We start from the raw sequence: 16520 nt of genomic DNA, 5'->3' as shown, positions 1-16520 counted from the left end.
GTTTGGGCATGCAGATTTTTTGCCAAGATACTTTGCATGCACCTCTACCCTTTCCACCCTTCCACAAGAATTTTGCCATTATGCTTTCAATGTGATATAGCACGTTCGGGATTTCAAAGACATTCATCCAATACGCCACAATACCGATGACGACTTAGTTAAGAAGAGTGAATCCACTTGCAAAGGATAAAGTTTGATTTTTCCAAGCAAGTAGACATTTCTCAACTTTGTCGACTAACTCGGAAAAGTCACTTGCCTTCAAAGCTTTAGAAGAGTAGGGGACCCCAAAATATTTAAAAGCTAGCTAGCCAAAAAGAACCCCCAAAGTTCTATTAAGCTCCTCCACAATATTAGGGATGGGATTATGAAAGAATATCTTTGATTTCCCCTGATTAATCGATAGGCCATATTGAGAGGAGAAATTATTAAATAACTCCTTCACCACAAGGCAATTAGGAATTATGATCTCATCTAACCAAGACTTAACAGAATTTTCTAGCAGATCGAGTGTGCTATTGTGCAAATTCAAGAAACATTTTGGGCTGTCATTAGCAATTTAGCATAATTTTGGGGTGCTGTGCTTTACGCTAATTATCTCTGGATGTCCTTGAAATTTTTCTAAAAAGAAAAAGAATCCATTTGAGGATCTATGACAACTGTCCGATCAAATTGAATCTCCAAATCCACAAATCTACTTCATTTTCTTATAGTCTAGCAATAGTTTTGTGTGATCAATGCATTTCCTTTAAACATAAATTTTTTTTAATGAGATAGTCATACAATCAATTAATAATGTATGGTGTATAGATTGTTGGACAAATTGTATAGTGGTAGTAGCCTCTTATAAAGGCAGTAAGTCCAAGGAGGCCCTGAGTTCCAACCTCCATTCTTGAACAACTTCTCTCCCCCTCCCCCCCCACTCCCACCCCCAAAAAAAAAAAATCCCATCCCAGAGGCCTATGGGTCCCCAATCCTTGTGAGTGGTGTGATGATGCCGAAAAGAAAAAAAAATACAAAAGAGTGTTTCACAGTTAGAAACTATCATATACATAAATCGAGTGTAGCAAACATAGGGATTTTGAAAATGACAAGTGGAAAAAAACTAGTTAGACAAATGTACTTAGACAAATAATGATATACAAACTGTTTTGGTAATAGCTCCAAACACTATAGGTTACAAGATATTTGATTGAGCATTTGAATGCTTCAATATGAGTTGATTTTTCGGTGGTATATCACCAAATTCACTATATTTAACAAAATTTCATTCGGTTTTTTACCGATTTTTCATTCGATTTTTGCTAAAAAGTGACGTAGAACCTTTACAGGCTCCGGGGCATTGCCCCACATTTGCCCGCTCATCGAGGAGCAGGACCCCATGTCCATTAGCAACAAAATTTGAAGCATGAGCCATACTCAGCATAATTAAATAATGAATCGTAAATTTTATTATTTCTCTTCAATAGTTTGTATATTTGTGTTTTCTTATATGAATTTTTCAAACTTCCAGTTTTGCTTGCATATAGCCGGATAATCAATTTTGCACTCGTATATGTTCAAAAAGAATATGTATTTTTAATATTTCTTCTTTACTTAATATAATGACCCTTTTAGCGGAAAAAAAAGAGCCGGATATGTGCCAATCATAAACTTTAGATTAACTAATATTTTAGGCCAAAATAATGTTCCCAGTGTGTTTATTGGCCTCAAATTAGGTTACATAACAAAATTCAAACTAAAATGACTCTAAACACCCTTTGAAACCAGGGGTTGAATTTTCATTGACACACTGCAAAAAGTCACCGACATGTTAAAAAAATGTCACCGTGTCAGTGGTGTCACCAGCGACCGACATAGCGACATAGTCCGACGTGTCCGACTTTGGATAGTGGTTGACTAAATCTAATTTGTCCGGTTTGCCTTCTATATTGAAAACCCTAATTCATTGTTGAGTATGCTATATGCTTTGTGTAAAGGAAACAAAATAAATGGAAAAGGACCATTTTAGTTTATTGATTTACATTTTCATCATGGAAACAAACAACTTGAGTTTGAAAAAGAAAAGGTTTAATGCTAAAAATATCTGTTGTCCTCATCTTATGTTGGTGATTAATGATTAATTAGTGTTGTTACCATGTCGCTATCGTTAATAATCCATTTTTATTAATTAAACATATCAATAAGTCCTCCCAATGTGGGAGGGACAACCTAAAAACCTAATCTGATTATTGTAAAAAATTTTAGTGATATTTTTGGGAGAATAAGATTCTCAATGATTTATTAACATATATTAATATATCATCATCATTCTAGTTAGGACAAATCAGTTATCTTCCAAATGAAGTTAATTTATGATTACCATTTTGTTTTATTGATAAAATAGAACAATTAGCATTTTATAATTATAGATAAATAAAACGGCAAATTAACAAGTTTTCTTTTCTAGGTAACCAGACAAACTAAACTTATAATCTGTTTTTTACGAAATATAATAATTTAAACAAAAGTATGGAAAGGGTTAAGTGATGTTTAGCAAGTTGATTTTTTTTTTAAGTGGACTAGAGAATATATAATAGAATGGTTTTTTTTTTTTTTTTTTTTTTTTTTTTTTTTTAATCTTATCTTATCTTATGTTTTGGCTTGTGACAATGAGTTGGGCTTTCTACCTTCGCAGGTAGAAGATTGTGTTCTCTTGATCACATATTTAGTAAAAAAGCTCGACAATGGTTAATGTTGTCCGTTTTGAAGATGTCGTTTTTAAACATGTGAGGATGAACGTGCAAGGGAAACACAATCGGATCTAGTAGCGACAAATCCACCTACTTAACTTTATGTGTAACTCGATTCAACCTTGTCTTAAAAATATACATTTTTTCAAGCAATTGCTTTCAAAACAATACAAACAATAATATTAGTAATCATTGATGTTTTTTTTTTGGCCAAAAGTTCAACATTCATTCATAACCTTCAAAGAAAATACAGACATAAACACCAAACAAAAACAAAAAAAACAAAAATCTGAGGGATGGGTCAAGTCCAATAAACCCTTAGAATACTGGTTGTAACAACTACAAAACCAGTAAAACACAATGGATATGATATACCTATCCACCACCAATGCCTGCGGAGACACACCATAAAGGCGCACTGACACAGACACGCCACAAGGGCGGAGATACAAAATCCCTCAATGGTGAACACAGAACACGCCTCAAGGGCGGAGACAGAAAACGCTACAAAGGCATAAACTCGGTTGTTATAGCAAAGAGCGCTAGATCTGTATTCTTTTATTTCAGGAATGGTTGAAATCATCACTAAATCCTTAGTTCGTTTTTGGTCCCAAAAAAAAATCTCTTGTTCTTTTCTTAAAAACAATTACTCTGTCATAAGAGTATTTGAAGACCTCCATGCATAATATAATAGTTCTAGAGGTGTACTTACAATTTGCGAAGTTTGTACTCGTTGATCATCATATTGCCAAAAGTACTATACGTTAGGAGTTTAAATGGTTCTTATTTATCATTTTGTCATTATCATTGCCCTATTAATGTAGAACTCACATTTCTCTACTACATATTCAGAGTCTGGACTAACTTTCCATTATGGGAGAATAACGCAGTCCTTTGATACTTCTGAACCATACATTAGGAGAGGACCCCTGAGACCAACTAAAATTTTTATTTTAAATTTATTCAAATATTTAAAAGTAAACACCTCCACTAAGTGTATTATAAAACCGTCAAGGGACAACATATGTGATTGAACTTTGTGTGACTTATACATTTATATTTAAAAAGAGGAACAACATGCAAATAATGATCAAGTGGATAATAAAAAAAATGAGCCTCTTTCTATTTGTTTTTTTTTAAATAATGTTGCAATATTTACAAAAGAAACACAATACTCAGCCGATCAAAATGGAACATCTGGTTTCCAATTTTTATTTTGTTATGAATGTTTTTTTTAAGGAACTAATTCTTTATTTTATGTGGGATCTCAACTCAATCTAAAATATTATATATATAAATATATATATATATATATTTTTGATTGGAGGCGCAAATGTTGACTTTCATGAGTATGTGTTAGCCGCCAATGATGGGTTAGTAAAGCGGTTAAAGACTCTACCTCCCACGGGGAGGTCTTGGGTTCGCACTCATTCGGCGGCATTAATTTGAGGATGTAATCGTGGTGTGCGCAATCTGGCCCGGATGAACCTCATAAAAAAAATGTAAAAAAAAAGAAGAAGTTAAATTTGGAACCCAAAAAAACTAAATGTTGAAAAATAGATTGGGTGGTAAAGGTGATTTTAGATCAATAAATCTTTGCAATATATCCTATAAAATTATCTCAAAACGGTTAGTTAATAGATTAAGAGTAGGGGTGTAAATGGATAACCGAAACCGCTCCCGAATCGCACCGCATCCGTTTAGAGGTATCCGACAACCGTTACATATCCTTCGATAAAATTATCCAATTAAGTTAGTTATTTGGATTTGTTTATCTTATTTATATTTTTTACTTGAAAATGGAGTATTTTCAGATTTTGCTAAAATAACTACTAAAGGTGTTAAATTTTAAAGATCAAAAAAAGGGGGGAGTTTTAGGAAAACTTGTATTAAATCTATATTCAGCCATATAATATCCTATCAAGAAAATATATCCTCAAATCCGATAGGATATTACCGACCGTTCGTTAGTTAATAGATGGGTTTGTCCCCCCCCGTTACACCCCTAATAAGAGTAATTATGTCTCATCTCATTTCTTTCCAACAAAATGGTTTTGTAAAAGAAAAGTATATTCAGGATAATGTCTTGACAGTTCATGAACTACTTTATAAAGTCCATTAACATCAACATGAAAGAAAGGTGATGACTGTGATATTGAACATGAGTAAGACTTATGATAGGCTTTAATGGTCATTTGTTAGGAAAACTTTACTTGCTTATGGCTTCCTGAATCAATGGATTGATTGAATCATGTTCAGTATTATTGCTCCTCAATTTTCAATATTGCTTAATGGTAGAGGCATACGTTAAGGTGATCTATTATCTTCATATATTTTTTGTCTTTAAGTATTGTCATCACATATGGATTTAGCATTGAACACAGAAAAGTTAAGAAGTATTCAACTTTCAAGAGGGGGTGAAAGAATTTCTCACTTGACTTTTGTTGTCGATCTGATACTATCTGATCAAGCCACTACCAGTGAAACTAATAGATTATATGCTCTCCTTCAAGAATATTGTTCTTACTTAGGCCAACAACTAAATTTACAAAAGTCTTGAGCACACTATAGCCCAAGTACTTCATCTTCAATGAAAAGGGATCTCTCTTCCAAGTTCCATCTAACTCCCACATTAGAAATGGATGTCTATTTGGGGATACTTCTAGTCCCAAGGAAACTGAAGAAGTATTGTTTGACTCTTTTACATAGGGTTAATACTAGATTACAAGGCTGGAGGTCACAAATACTCTCACAAGCAGGTAAAACAGTTCTTATCTAGTCAACAATCAATACCATGCTTTCTTATTTTATGTCATGTTTCAAGCTGCCAGCTACAATTCTACATGAATTAGAAAAATGGTCTAGGAAGTTCTACTGGGCTTCATGTTCCAAAGCACATACAGATAGTTGGATTGGTCATTGATTAGTAGACCCAAAAAAGGAGTACTTAATGTTAAGAACCTCCATGCTTTAAACCTCGCTCTTCGTCCTCGTAAGGCATGATAACTTTTGATTCCTTCCTCAACTCTATGGGGAAGATTGATGAAGAAAAATATTTTAAGAATTATTCCTTTCTTGAAGCCTTTAGTTCAACTTTTGCTTCGTGGTCATGGAAATCTTTAATCCAGGCAAGAGATTTGATTTACCATGGGATGTTTAAGCAAGTAGGGCATAGGAACACCATTAATCCATGGATTGATCCTTGGATTCCTAATACTGATCTTATAAAGGTTGCTATCCATTCGCTATGTATTCTCCCTGTAAGGTTTAGCTCTTATCTCTTCATCTAAGACTTGGAATATGCAACTCATCAATCAATGGTGGCCGTTGTATATTGCATGTAAAATAAGTCAAATTCTTCTTCCCTCTTATAATGTTGATGATCAACATTAGTTGAGATATACAGCTTTTGGAGTATTCACTGTTAACTCAACTTACAATTGCAAGTTGTATCGGTAGCTTACTTGTAATCAAGGTAATATACTTCCAGTATTTAATTGAAATCTCTTATGGTGACTCCCTTTACAACCACGAGTACTCCATTTCGCTTGGAAGGCACTACATCACAAGTTACCTACAATAGATGTACTACTACAGTAAGGTTGTTCAATGTCAGAGGTATGTTTTGTTATGTGGCACAAATGCTAGTTCAACTCAATATATTTGTATTCAATGCTCTTACACAAATACTTTATGGCACCAACTTGAACTACCTGTACTTGATCAACAACTCCCACTAGCTATACAGATACAGAAGCTCCTCCAATAATTTCATCATTTGCCTATCAATTAGTTGGAAATTCTTAAATTGCTTCTAGCTCTTTGGGAGGTTTGGAAAATATATACATCTGTAATAGGCACAGGTACATTTCCATCAATCACTTAGGCGATATCGCTTATTCGATGGATGGAGATGAATAACCACGCTTCAACATACCTCTCACTTGAAGGTTTCCATTGAAAACATCAAGGCTTCTATTAAATGGGAATCACCATCACTTGAATTTGTGAAATTCAATGTGGATGGCTCATCCTTTGCATCACATTACATAGCAGGATATGGTGAGGGTGGTAAGGAATGCACTAGGTTAATTTCCATTTGCTTTGGACAGGGCTATGGTCAGTAAGATTCAATTACAACATAAGTTTTAGCAGTCAAACAAGCACTACAATGGAGTTCTCAACTCTCATTTCATTGATTACATTTGGAAAGTGATAATCACATTGATCAACATGATCAAAGGTTCCATGACAATCCCTTAGAAGCTCTTTCACATCATTAATGATGTCAAACAATTGGCTACCTCCTTCTCCTCCGTCAAGTTTGATCACGTACTCTGAGAAGCTAATTTGGTGGCTGATTGCTTAGCTAAGGAAGCAACCCTCTCCCAAGATACTTTTGTTCATTATGCTCCTCCTTCAAATCTTTATTGGTTTCTCCTTTTAGATTCCATAGGTTCTAATGTCCATTAGGGGCTTTTCTCTCCTTTACTAAACTATACTTCTACAAAAAAAAAGACTTATCTTCATCTTAAAGGAAAACGTTTTCTTCTTTGTGTAATTTCCTGTCAAGCATTTCCAGATCAGAAAAATGCTTATCAACTGTTTACTTGAAATATTGTTCATCCACAAAGCTGTTGGATTGGAACCTTGGGATGACAAAGATGGGTGTAGATTAGATTTTGATTTGATGGTAGGTCAACATTTAAAGTAAACGGATAAAATAGTAGCAATATCATATCTATATCTTATTATTTCAAATAGATTCAGTTAATAATATCTTATTTGTTTTTAGGTATATTTAGTCGGATTTGAAGGATTTTCATATAGTTATTTTTTTATGTAAATTGTTTAAATAAGTATTAAATCTACCACTTGACAAAGCTACTATTTTATTAGTGAGAGCTAAGTTTGAGATTTAACGGTTAAATCATTGTTTATTTTAAAAAATATCCCCATAATAATCAGTATTTGAATGATTTTCAATAATAAATTGAACAAATATATCCAATAAAAATTCAATTTTGGGATCTCAGTGGCTTTTTAAATATAAAGTGGAGGGTGTCGGTGTTTTAAGTGTTTTAAGGCCTCCATTTTGGAGTGCCAGTGCAATTTGCTTTTATATTCTTATTGCCCATTGAATGATTTTCCCTCATCATTGCCCATTGAGTGATTTAACTAAAAGAGTCCAGCACAACTCACTTTTGTGAAGGCGTAATGAAAAGGCTGGCGAAAACACTAGTTTTCAAAGATCGCCGATTTTCCGGTGAATTGGCAAAATGCATGCGAAAATCGCTGTAGAACCTTGCTGATATCTCTCATTTTCGTTTGAATCCTTAAATTAGTGGTTTTGAGAGTTGAAACCACAGAACATGGAACATCGATAAGAGGATGAGGAGTATGAAAGGGAAGTGGGAGACGAGGAGAAAAAAGTCACAGCGGCAACTCACAAGTGGGTTAGGTTTATGACATTTTTGAATCGCAAAAATCTAGCAAGTTTTACAAGTTTTGCAACTCTACATACATTCGTAGATGAATCCGAAATCCTATACACGCAGACGACAAATCTGAGACTTCTGGCGGAGTAGATCGAGCAAACAATTTGGTTATGTTTGTACATTGTTGCTGGAGACGGTGGTCAACGGTCATAAAAGGCAACGGCGACATTTGTGCTAGAGATAAAGAAGTAGCGACAACCGATGGATCTAGGGTGGATAATCAATGACGATGACTTTGATGCAGACGATAACACCTTGCGAGAAGCCATGGCTATGGCTAGGTTTTGGCTTCCACTTCTTCCTTCCAAAAGTTTTTTGATTCACAAAGAGAAAGCTCAGAGTTTTCACTCTGCTCTACTTGTAATGAGAGAATCGTGCATACGAGAGTGTGTGTGGCACTGTGGCGACTTATGAAGTTGCGATTAATATCGGCTTTCAATCGGCGAAATACTAGCGAAATTTTGCCGGTTCGCCAAGGGGCAAACCGGCAAAATTTCCCAAACTTTAGTACTTGGGTTTTTGGTGAGTTGTGAGTTGTGAGTTGTGAGTTGTGAGTCGTGGTAATAGAAATTTTGAAAATACAGTAGATGTTGAGTCAACCGTTAATCCTCAACATCTACCGTTAATCCTATTATTTTACTGGAAAGAAGCGTTCTACTTCTACAGTTTGAAACGAAGCACAAAGGGTGAAAATGTAATTAACAAAAATAATGTAAATCATAATAGTTTGTAAAGCCAACGGGTGTATACAATTTGTTCTGTTCCAAGAGTTGGCTGGGTTGGCAAATCTCCTTCAATGCCACTCTTATTTCTGCTGCATTTTGTTGAACATTTGGTTACGTATCTTTCAGGTTTCTCTATTATACGATTTCCGTTTTTTTAAGAGGAGGGAACCTCGCTTTTCTCATGCGATTCATCTGATGACGCATCATGTTAACGATCAATGCCATCTTGTCCTTCTTACAAGGATGCAATAGCATGAAACGGCTTCATAAGATCCATGCTTTAGTCCTTGTTAGTGGTTACCAGGGGAACCAATCCATTTCTGAGAAACTCCTCAACTTCTGTGCTATCTCAGTTTCAGGAAGTTTAGCTTACGCCCAACTTTTGTTTAATCAGATTACAAACCCACAAATCTCAGCTTGGAATTCAATGATCAGAGGATTTTCTCAGAGTCCGACCGCTTTGGAGGCAATTTTTTACTACAACCGAATGATGTTTGAAGGTCAATGTCGCCCTGACAACTTTACATTCTCTTTTGTGCTTAAGGCGTGTGACAAAGCTAAGGTAGAGAAGAAATGCAGAGAGACCCATGGGCTTATAATTCGAAGTGGGTATGGAGAAGATGTAGTTGTCTGCACGAATCTAATGAGAGCATATGCAGGGAGTGCATCAATTAAAACTGCACACTTGGTTTTTGACAGAATGACTGAAAGAGACTTGGTTTCTTGGAATGCTTTGATTTCATGCTACTGTCAGGCAGGTTTGCATGAGGAAACTATAAAATTCTACAGTCGGATGAGAAACTTGAATGTTGGAGTTGATGCTTTCACTCTTGTTAGCTTGCTTTCCTCTTGTGCTCATGTGGGGGCATTGGATTTTGGAGTTGAGATGCATAGGTTTGCCAACGAAAACGGATTCAGGGATAATTTGTTTGTGGGGAATGCTCTCATTGATATGTATGCTAAGTGTGGCAACTTAGAAGGGGCTCGTCATGTTTTCTCTAGCATGCGAAGGTGGGACATATATACTTGGAACTCAATGATAGTTGGTTTGGGAATTCATGGTCATGGGGATGAGGCTATAATCCTTTTCAAGCAGATGCTGGAAACCAACATCCGCCCCAATTTAGTCACATTCTTGGGTTTGCTATGTGGTTGTAGTCATCAAGGGCTTGTTGATGAAGGTATTAAATATTTCCACATCATGACCTCAGACTTTAATCTGAAGCCTGAGATTAAGCATTATGGATGCATAGTGGACCTATATGGACGTGCTGGAAAACTGGATAAAGCACTTGAGATTATTAAGAGCTCGTACACTGGGGAAGATCCAGTGCTGTGGAGAACTTTGCTTGGTGCCTGCAAGATACATAAGAATATGGAAATAGGAGAAATTGCTGTGAGCAATCTAGTTCAACTTGAATCAGTTAATGCAGGAGACTGCATACTTATGGCTGGAATTTATGGTGAAGCCAGGAATCAAGAAGGTGTTGCAAAAATGAGAAAATTGATTAGAAGTCAAAGAATCAAGACGAGTCCAGGTTGGAGCTGGATTGAAGTTAATCACAAAGTCCATAGGTTTGTTGTGGATGATAAGTCACATGCTGAGTCTGAAGAAATTTATGCACAACTAAGAGAGGTTATCTGTCAAGCAAACCAGGTTGGCTATGTGGAAGAGGAGTCTTTGGTTCCAGTACTTCCTTATTCCTACATGGACTGTTCGGATAATTTGGGCTCCTACCACAGTGAGAAGTTAGCAATTGCTTTTGGGCTTTTAAGAACTCCGTGTGGAACAAGTTTGCGGATTGTTAAAAATCTGAGGGTTTGTAGAGATTGCCATTCCTTCACAAAATTTGTATCAAAAGTTTTTAATCGAGAAATAATTGTCAGAGATCGAGTTCGATTTCACCATTTCAGGAATGGATTATGTTCCTGCAAGGACTATTGGTGAAAAGAGGTTGCCTTGTCATATATACCCTCCCTTGCAGGTTTGAGATTGCAGAGTCCTAGGTACATACTTCTACCGGTACTGCTGTTGCAGCCTTGCAGGTATCATCCACCTCTTAACTTCTATTGGTTTATAGAGTGACTAATTTTGTTTTCTCTTTTCTCTTTGATTTTTATTTTTTATTTTTTATTATAATTTGGATGACAAATTGTTACTCATTAGCTATGTGATTGGAGCGTGTTGGATCTAGTTGAACCGTTCAAGATGGAAATCCTACCTACGGTTAATGTTTCAAATTACATTATTCTATTTAACTTTCATGACAAAGTTAATGCAGTTATTTTACTTGCCTTCCCTTTTTAAAAAAAAATTTAATATAAAATTTTTTAACCATAATTGCACTGTACTACGCTCTTTGATTTGAACTTAAATTGTTCATCAAGCCTTGTTTTAGACACACATACTCTTTCTCTCTCTCCCCCTAGCCAGAGAAATGCCATTCAAAGCTCAAACTCAGTTAGAACACTAACGCAATTAGAAACAATGAGAGAGCACCTGAGTGGAGCCTAACTTAAAAACTTGAATGGGGACTGTGAGAGGTCCACAAAAACGAAAAGATGGATAAAGTTTCAGTCATGTTAAAGGATTAGCTAGAAGGCACCATAAGGGTGATAACCTGATCTGTCCTCCTTGTACTCTCTCTCCCCCAAAGAAATGCCAAAAAGTTGGCCCTTTGTTCACCAATCTCATCGCTACCACTGTATTGGTCTTCCCTTTGCCATTCCATCAATTGCACAAAAGGTTAATGGGGCTTAATCCACTGATGGATGGGGCTTGATGACTAAAAGAGACAGTAACCAAGCCTTGTCACAAGGGTAAATATATTGTGTATTTTGGTAAACCAATCTTTGATATGGGAAGCCTTTTATTTATTTATTTTTTTAGGTGTAAGACATGGACAATTTAGTCATATGAAAAGTTTGCTGGGTAATGTTACTAAAAAAGTATGAAAGCATTATCATCGAAATACCCATAAATGTCCTTCTCTACTCACTAGGTTTATCATGTGAACTGTACTCCAGTACCACAAGTAGTGCAGTAGTGAATTTGAACGATCAAATTACTAACCAAAACAAGATATTTTATTTAAAAAAAAGGCTTAAAGGAAAGGTTCCTGTTCTGGTGATTTTCAATAACACAAGTTGGGTGGTTGGATGGTTTTAAGTGAGGTCGAGTATAGCAATTCGTGATGAGAAGATTTGCTGGATCAACTCAATTGGATGGCTAAAACAGTAGATGTGGGTGATTTCTAATGAAAATTGAGACTAATGGTTAAACAGCAAGTTTAGTTACTGAAATCATGATTTGGAGAATGCATTTTTATTCTGATTTTAGATTCAAATAAATCAGAATTCACTGTCCTTACTGCATGGTGAGAACAGATCTTAGTTTCAGTTATGAATAGCCTATATAGTAGTAGCTATACTGGAGGCAGGATGATAATAGGGAAACTGAAATATTACAAGATCCAACTTCTTAGTTAGGTCTAATTCACATTTAGTTCTGCATTAGAATTCATGAACATATGATTCAAATGTAAGATGATTGGGTGGCTGGATTGCTTTATCTAAGAAAGAGTACTGCATATGATTTTCTTGAAGCAAACATTCTAGTTTTAGTCTTGTATATATGGATGAAGAATATGATGGAATTATAAGAAGAACAAAAATAACACCTGGGCATCACACTTCAAGGTAGTTTGACTAGATCAAACACCAAGTCACCAATTCATGAACATATGATTCAAATATAAGATGATTGGTGGCTGGTTTTCTTTATCTTAGAAATAATATTGCATGTTTCTAGAATCAAACATTCTAATTGTAGAATATAGAAGAATACTTGCTGGTGGACAAAGAAGATGATGGAATTTTAAGAACAAAAATAACACCCAGGCATCACACTGCAAAGTAGTTCGAATAGATCAAACACCAAGTCAGCAACCCAAGTGTCACTTATAAGGGAGAGGCATCCAACTATGAAGAGAAAACATCAGAAGGAACAAATTTATTTATTAAATTCATGTACATTTCTGGCTCCCTTACAAACAGATTTAGAAGATTCTATGACCCAAACATTAGAAAATAGGTCTAACCCAATCCTTGACTAATAAGGTCACATAAACTGGCATGCGGCTGAAATAATAAAGAAATTCAGTCAGAACAACTAATCCCACTTGCCTAGCATATACAAATAGGCCCATTACAGTGACCCATTATACTGCATTTCCAGTGGACTTTTGACGAAAAAAAGAAGCTCCAGTGGCCTTAAGGTTTGACATATAATCCAATCCAAACTATATTTCTGCTAAGATAAGTCGGTTTATACAATCTATCTGCATCAACAAGTCTACTCACCTCTTGTGCTGCTTAGGACAGAGCATCAGGGATGTCTAGCAGCATAGTAACTTATTTTCTGCTAGGTCCTGGTCATGATCTTGCTTCCTCCATTGGGGGGGGGGGTTCGTATAGTACATGAATACACACGCACAAACACTTCCTCTCTCTCTCTCTCTCTCTCTTTCTAATAGGGGACTGGATAAAGGACATGAAGAAGAAGGAGAAGAGAGGGGGGGGGGGGGGGGGGCTGCAAATATACAAAACTCAAGCTTAATATTTCTATTCCATCCTTAATAAGCTGATTACAAGTGTTTAAATAATAAAAGAGACATACTTCGATAGGAAAACAATTATGGTGAATTTAAAAGTAACAAAGAAACTGATCCTACTAGGACTCATAAGAATTTAAATCTAACACACACTGATCCTATATATTCTTGCTGAAATTACATAATTATCCCAATAAATAAATAACAAAATCCTAAATTATCTCTAAAACTCCCATGAAAACAGTTCCTATTTGATCTCCTTGCAATTGGACTTGGGGCCCATCAAATATGAAGAATCATTTTCTAGGTTACTTTTCATGTTACTGTAGCATGAACAGTAACTTCTGGTTGTGCTGCATCACACACAGACACACACACTCACACTTTTGTTAGGAAATAATTTTGATATCTTTCTTGTTTGTTGTTTGTTGTATTGCAGGTTTAATCCTGTATTTATCTGCTCTTGATGCTGTTGGGATCTATCCATGTATAATTTACACCATCCATGTGATCATAATTACTGACAATGACAGGTACCTTATGAGCCCATCAGTTGATCAACTCTCGTTTCTCTCAGAACTCTTCTCATTTTAACATTTTTTAATGTGAAAAAATAAAATTATATTGGATGGACAGTAGTCTGTACTTTTTTTGGCTAAACTACAGAGCAATAAAAAGATAGTGTTCTTTCTATGAAAAAATGCTTAAAAATTGAAGGATCCTTGATCTGTGATATTGTTAATGCTTCCAGAGCCTTTGAGAGTGTGCTCAAAACCAGCACCACATAGAAGCACCAACTTCTATTCAGGAAGAGGTAGAAGATGCAATGCTTCTGAGCTGGCTTACCAAATTTCCATAATTTTGCAATTGAGATGAAAAGCCCAACTGATTCCTTTCAAAATGCTGGCAATGTATGGTTCTAGTGGGCAGTTAGAACCCTGTTGCTGTTAACAGTAAAAAATATATAAAAAAACACTGTACACCTAGGCAGAACTATGCCTTCTCAAATTAATTAGGAAAAGGAAGAACAGGTATGTGTATATTAAAAGGAATGGAAGGAAAAAATTATTTCTGAATAGGTACACCATGGGATGAAAAGAGGATCTGACATTTAACCATCAATTAACATATTAGTGACCTATATTGGATCCGGTTTAGAACTGCAATGCACAATACTCTTCCTAAGATCACAGAGGAAAAAAATGTCAAAATGAAGAACAGGAAGAACCAAGTCCTGGAATTTGGATTAGATCTTAGCAATTAGATCTTTTGGAATTTTCATTTATCAACAAATGGGAAACACAATTACCTTACGTGGATGGATGCCGGGGGGTCAGTCCAGAAGAAAGTAGAATGACCGTTGCAATGGTTTTAACCACTTTTCTTTTCTCATACCGCACTAAGAAACGTTGCTAACAGCTTCTTTAGGATTATAGGCAGTCTTTCATGCAACAGTCCACCGGTAGTGGAAGAGTGGTTACAGTACTTCAGTCTTCATTTTTCATCGCAACTCTTTCTTACCAGTCAAGTAGTACAACTGCTGTATTTTATCATCTAGCTCAGCACGGTGCGCCTTTTGAAGTTGTAGATAGAAAAAATCAAGGAACTATTATTAAGGAAGTAATAGGTGGTGTAGTGAGTCTTCACTGACCGGAGCATTGTTAAGATACAGTGAGGGTTTTAGAGTGGTTTCTATCCTAAAAGAAGAGCCTTGTTGTGGATATCTCTTATGCAGACCTAGGCCTGCAAAAAGTGATCGGTGCACGTACCAAGTACCAACCTACAAGACAACATTTCCTTTCCGAGGATCTATTTAACCATTCCAGACTTTTAGGCAAATAGAATCAATTTGCTACAATACTAGGGGGGGGGGGGGGGGGGGAGAATGCATTGCATATGATGGGCTGGGATTGCATTAATAACTGATTGTATAAGAATCTTTCTACCTGCAAGAAAAGATGGTAAATTTCTGAAGAAGTGGTAATGAAGGAATTTTAAGGGATACTCTCCTCAATCCTTATCATCTGTTTTCAGTGAAGAAATTCTTTGCTCAGACTCACTACTGGTAGAATGACAATTAAAATTACCTTTTTCTGTCCCTCAATTTGGACAGCAGGTGATTAGATTTGTTTCTCTTTGTCCTTGTGTTCTTCCTAATTAATAGTAAGATATTTAAGTTAGATCCTTGATTTTGTGCTTAGTTTGTTTCCTGCTTTTATAAACAATTAATTCTTAATGGAGATTTTCCCTTATCCGGTTGTTTTTATTTTGGTCTTGGGATGTTGTCTGAGATCCTGAGTGCTTATCTTTTTTTTGGTTAAATAGGAATTTGTTTAGGAGAGACCACGATTAAGGTTATAACCTAAATTGTCTAATAACATAGGCCAAGTAAGAAAAGAGGGAGGGCTAGTATCACTCCAGAAAGCTTCTTGAGAAATAGCTCCTTTGAAAGCCAAAGAGTCTGCGACATTGTTCCCTTCTCTGAGAGTACGAGAGAATTCAATAGCATCAAAAGCATCAGCTAATTCCCTGCTATTAAGAATCTCCATATGAATCCACCAAGCTGGATCTTTCCTTGTATCCTTTAAGAAGTGAATAATCTCTGCTTTTTCACCTTCCAGAATAATATTGGAAAGACTCAGATCAGAGCTTTCTTAGCAACCTGTGCTTCGGCTTCTAGTGCAGATTTGTTTCCACAGCCTTCATAAACACAGAAAAGCATTCAGCCAAGATGGTCTCTAATGATCCCACTGAATCCTGCTTTTTTAGTATTCCCTGAAATCAGAACAGAGGAACCATCAGTATTGATTTTCAGCCATCCTTGCGCAGGTGGTTTCCATTTGATTTTCCTTTCTTCCACGCTGTCTTTGAGTGGTGCATCTTCTTTCTTATAATCTCCAGTGAGACCCTTTGCTTGCTGAACTAAAGTTCTTGGTGGAGATAGTTTTCTAGCAT

The 16520-nt window shown here is 35.9% G+C and overlaps 1 protein-coding gene across 1 annotated transcript; it reads left to right on the top strand.

Annotated features, from left to right (window-relative positions):
* The first annotated feature begins 8854 nt into the window (after positions 1 to 8854).
* Positions 8855 to 15330, top strand: LOC148999915 (Pentatricopeptide repeat (PPR) superfamily protein). The gene is made up of 2 exons (XM_089140076.1): positions 8855 to 10998; positions 14005 to 15330. The coding sequence occupies exon 1, from the start codon at positions 9158 to 9160 to the stop codon at positions 10898 to 10900; it is 1743 nt and encodes a 580-aa protein (XP_088996202.1). The 5' UTR covers positions 8855 to 9157; the 3' UTR covers positions 10901 to 10998; positions 14005 to 15330.
* The last annotated feature ends 1190 nt before the right edge of the window (positions 15331 to 16520 follow it).

The sequence above is a fragment of the Hakea prostrata genome, chromosome 11 (genome assembly GCF_041222555.1).
Source record: "Hakea prostrata isolate BN-2017 chromosome 11, UWA_Hpros_2, whole genome shotgun sequence".
NCBI lineage: Eukaryota > Viridiplantae > Streptophyta > Magnoliopsida > Proteales > Proteaceae > Hakea > Hakea prostrata.
This window is presented reverse-complemented; position numbering and strand designations above follow the sequence as displayed.

What these genes read in the sequence shown, in the direction of transcription:
- LOC148999915 (XM_089140076.1), top strand. Translation starts at nt 9,158, where the DNA reads ATGTTAACGATCAATGCCATCTTGTCCTTCTTACAAGGATGCAATAGC.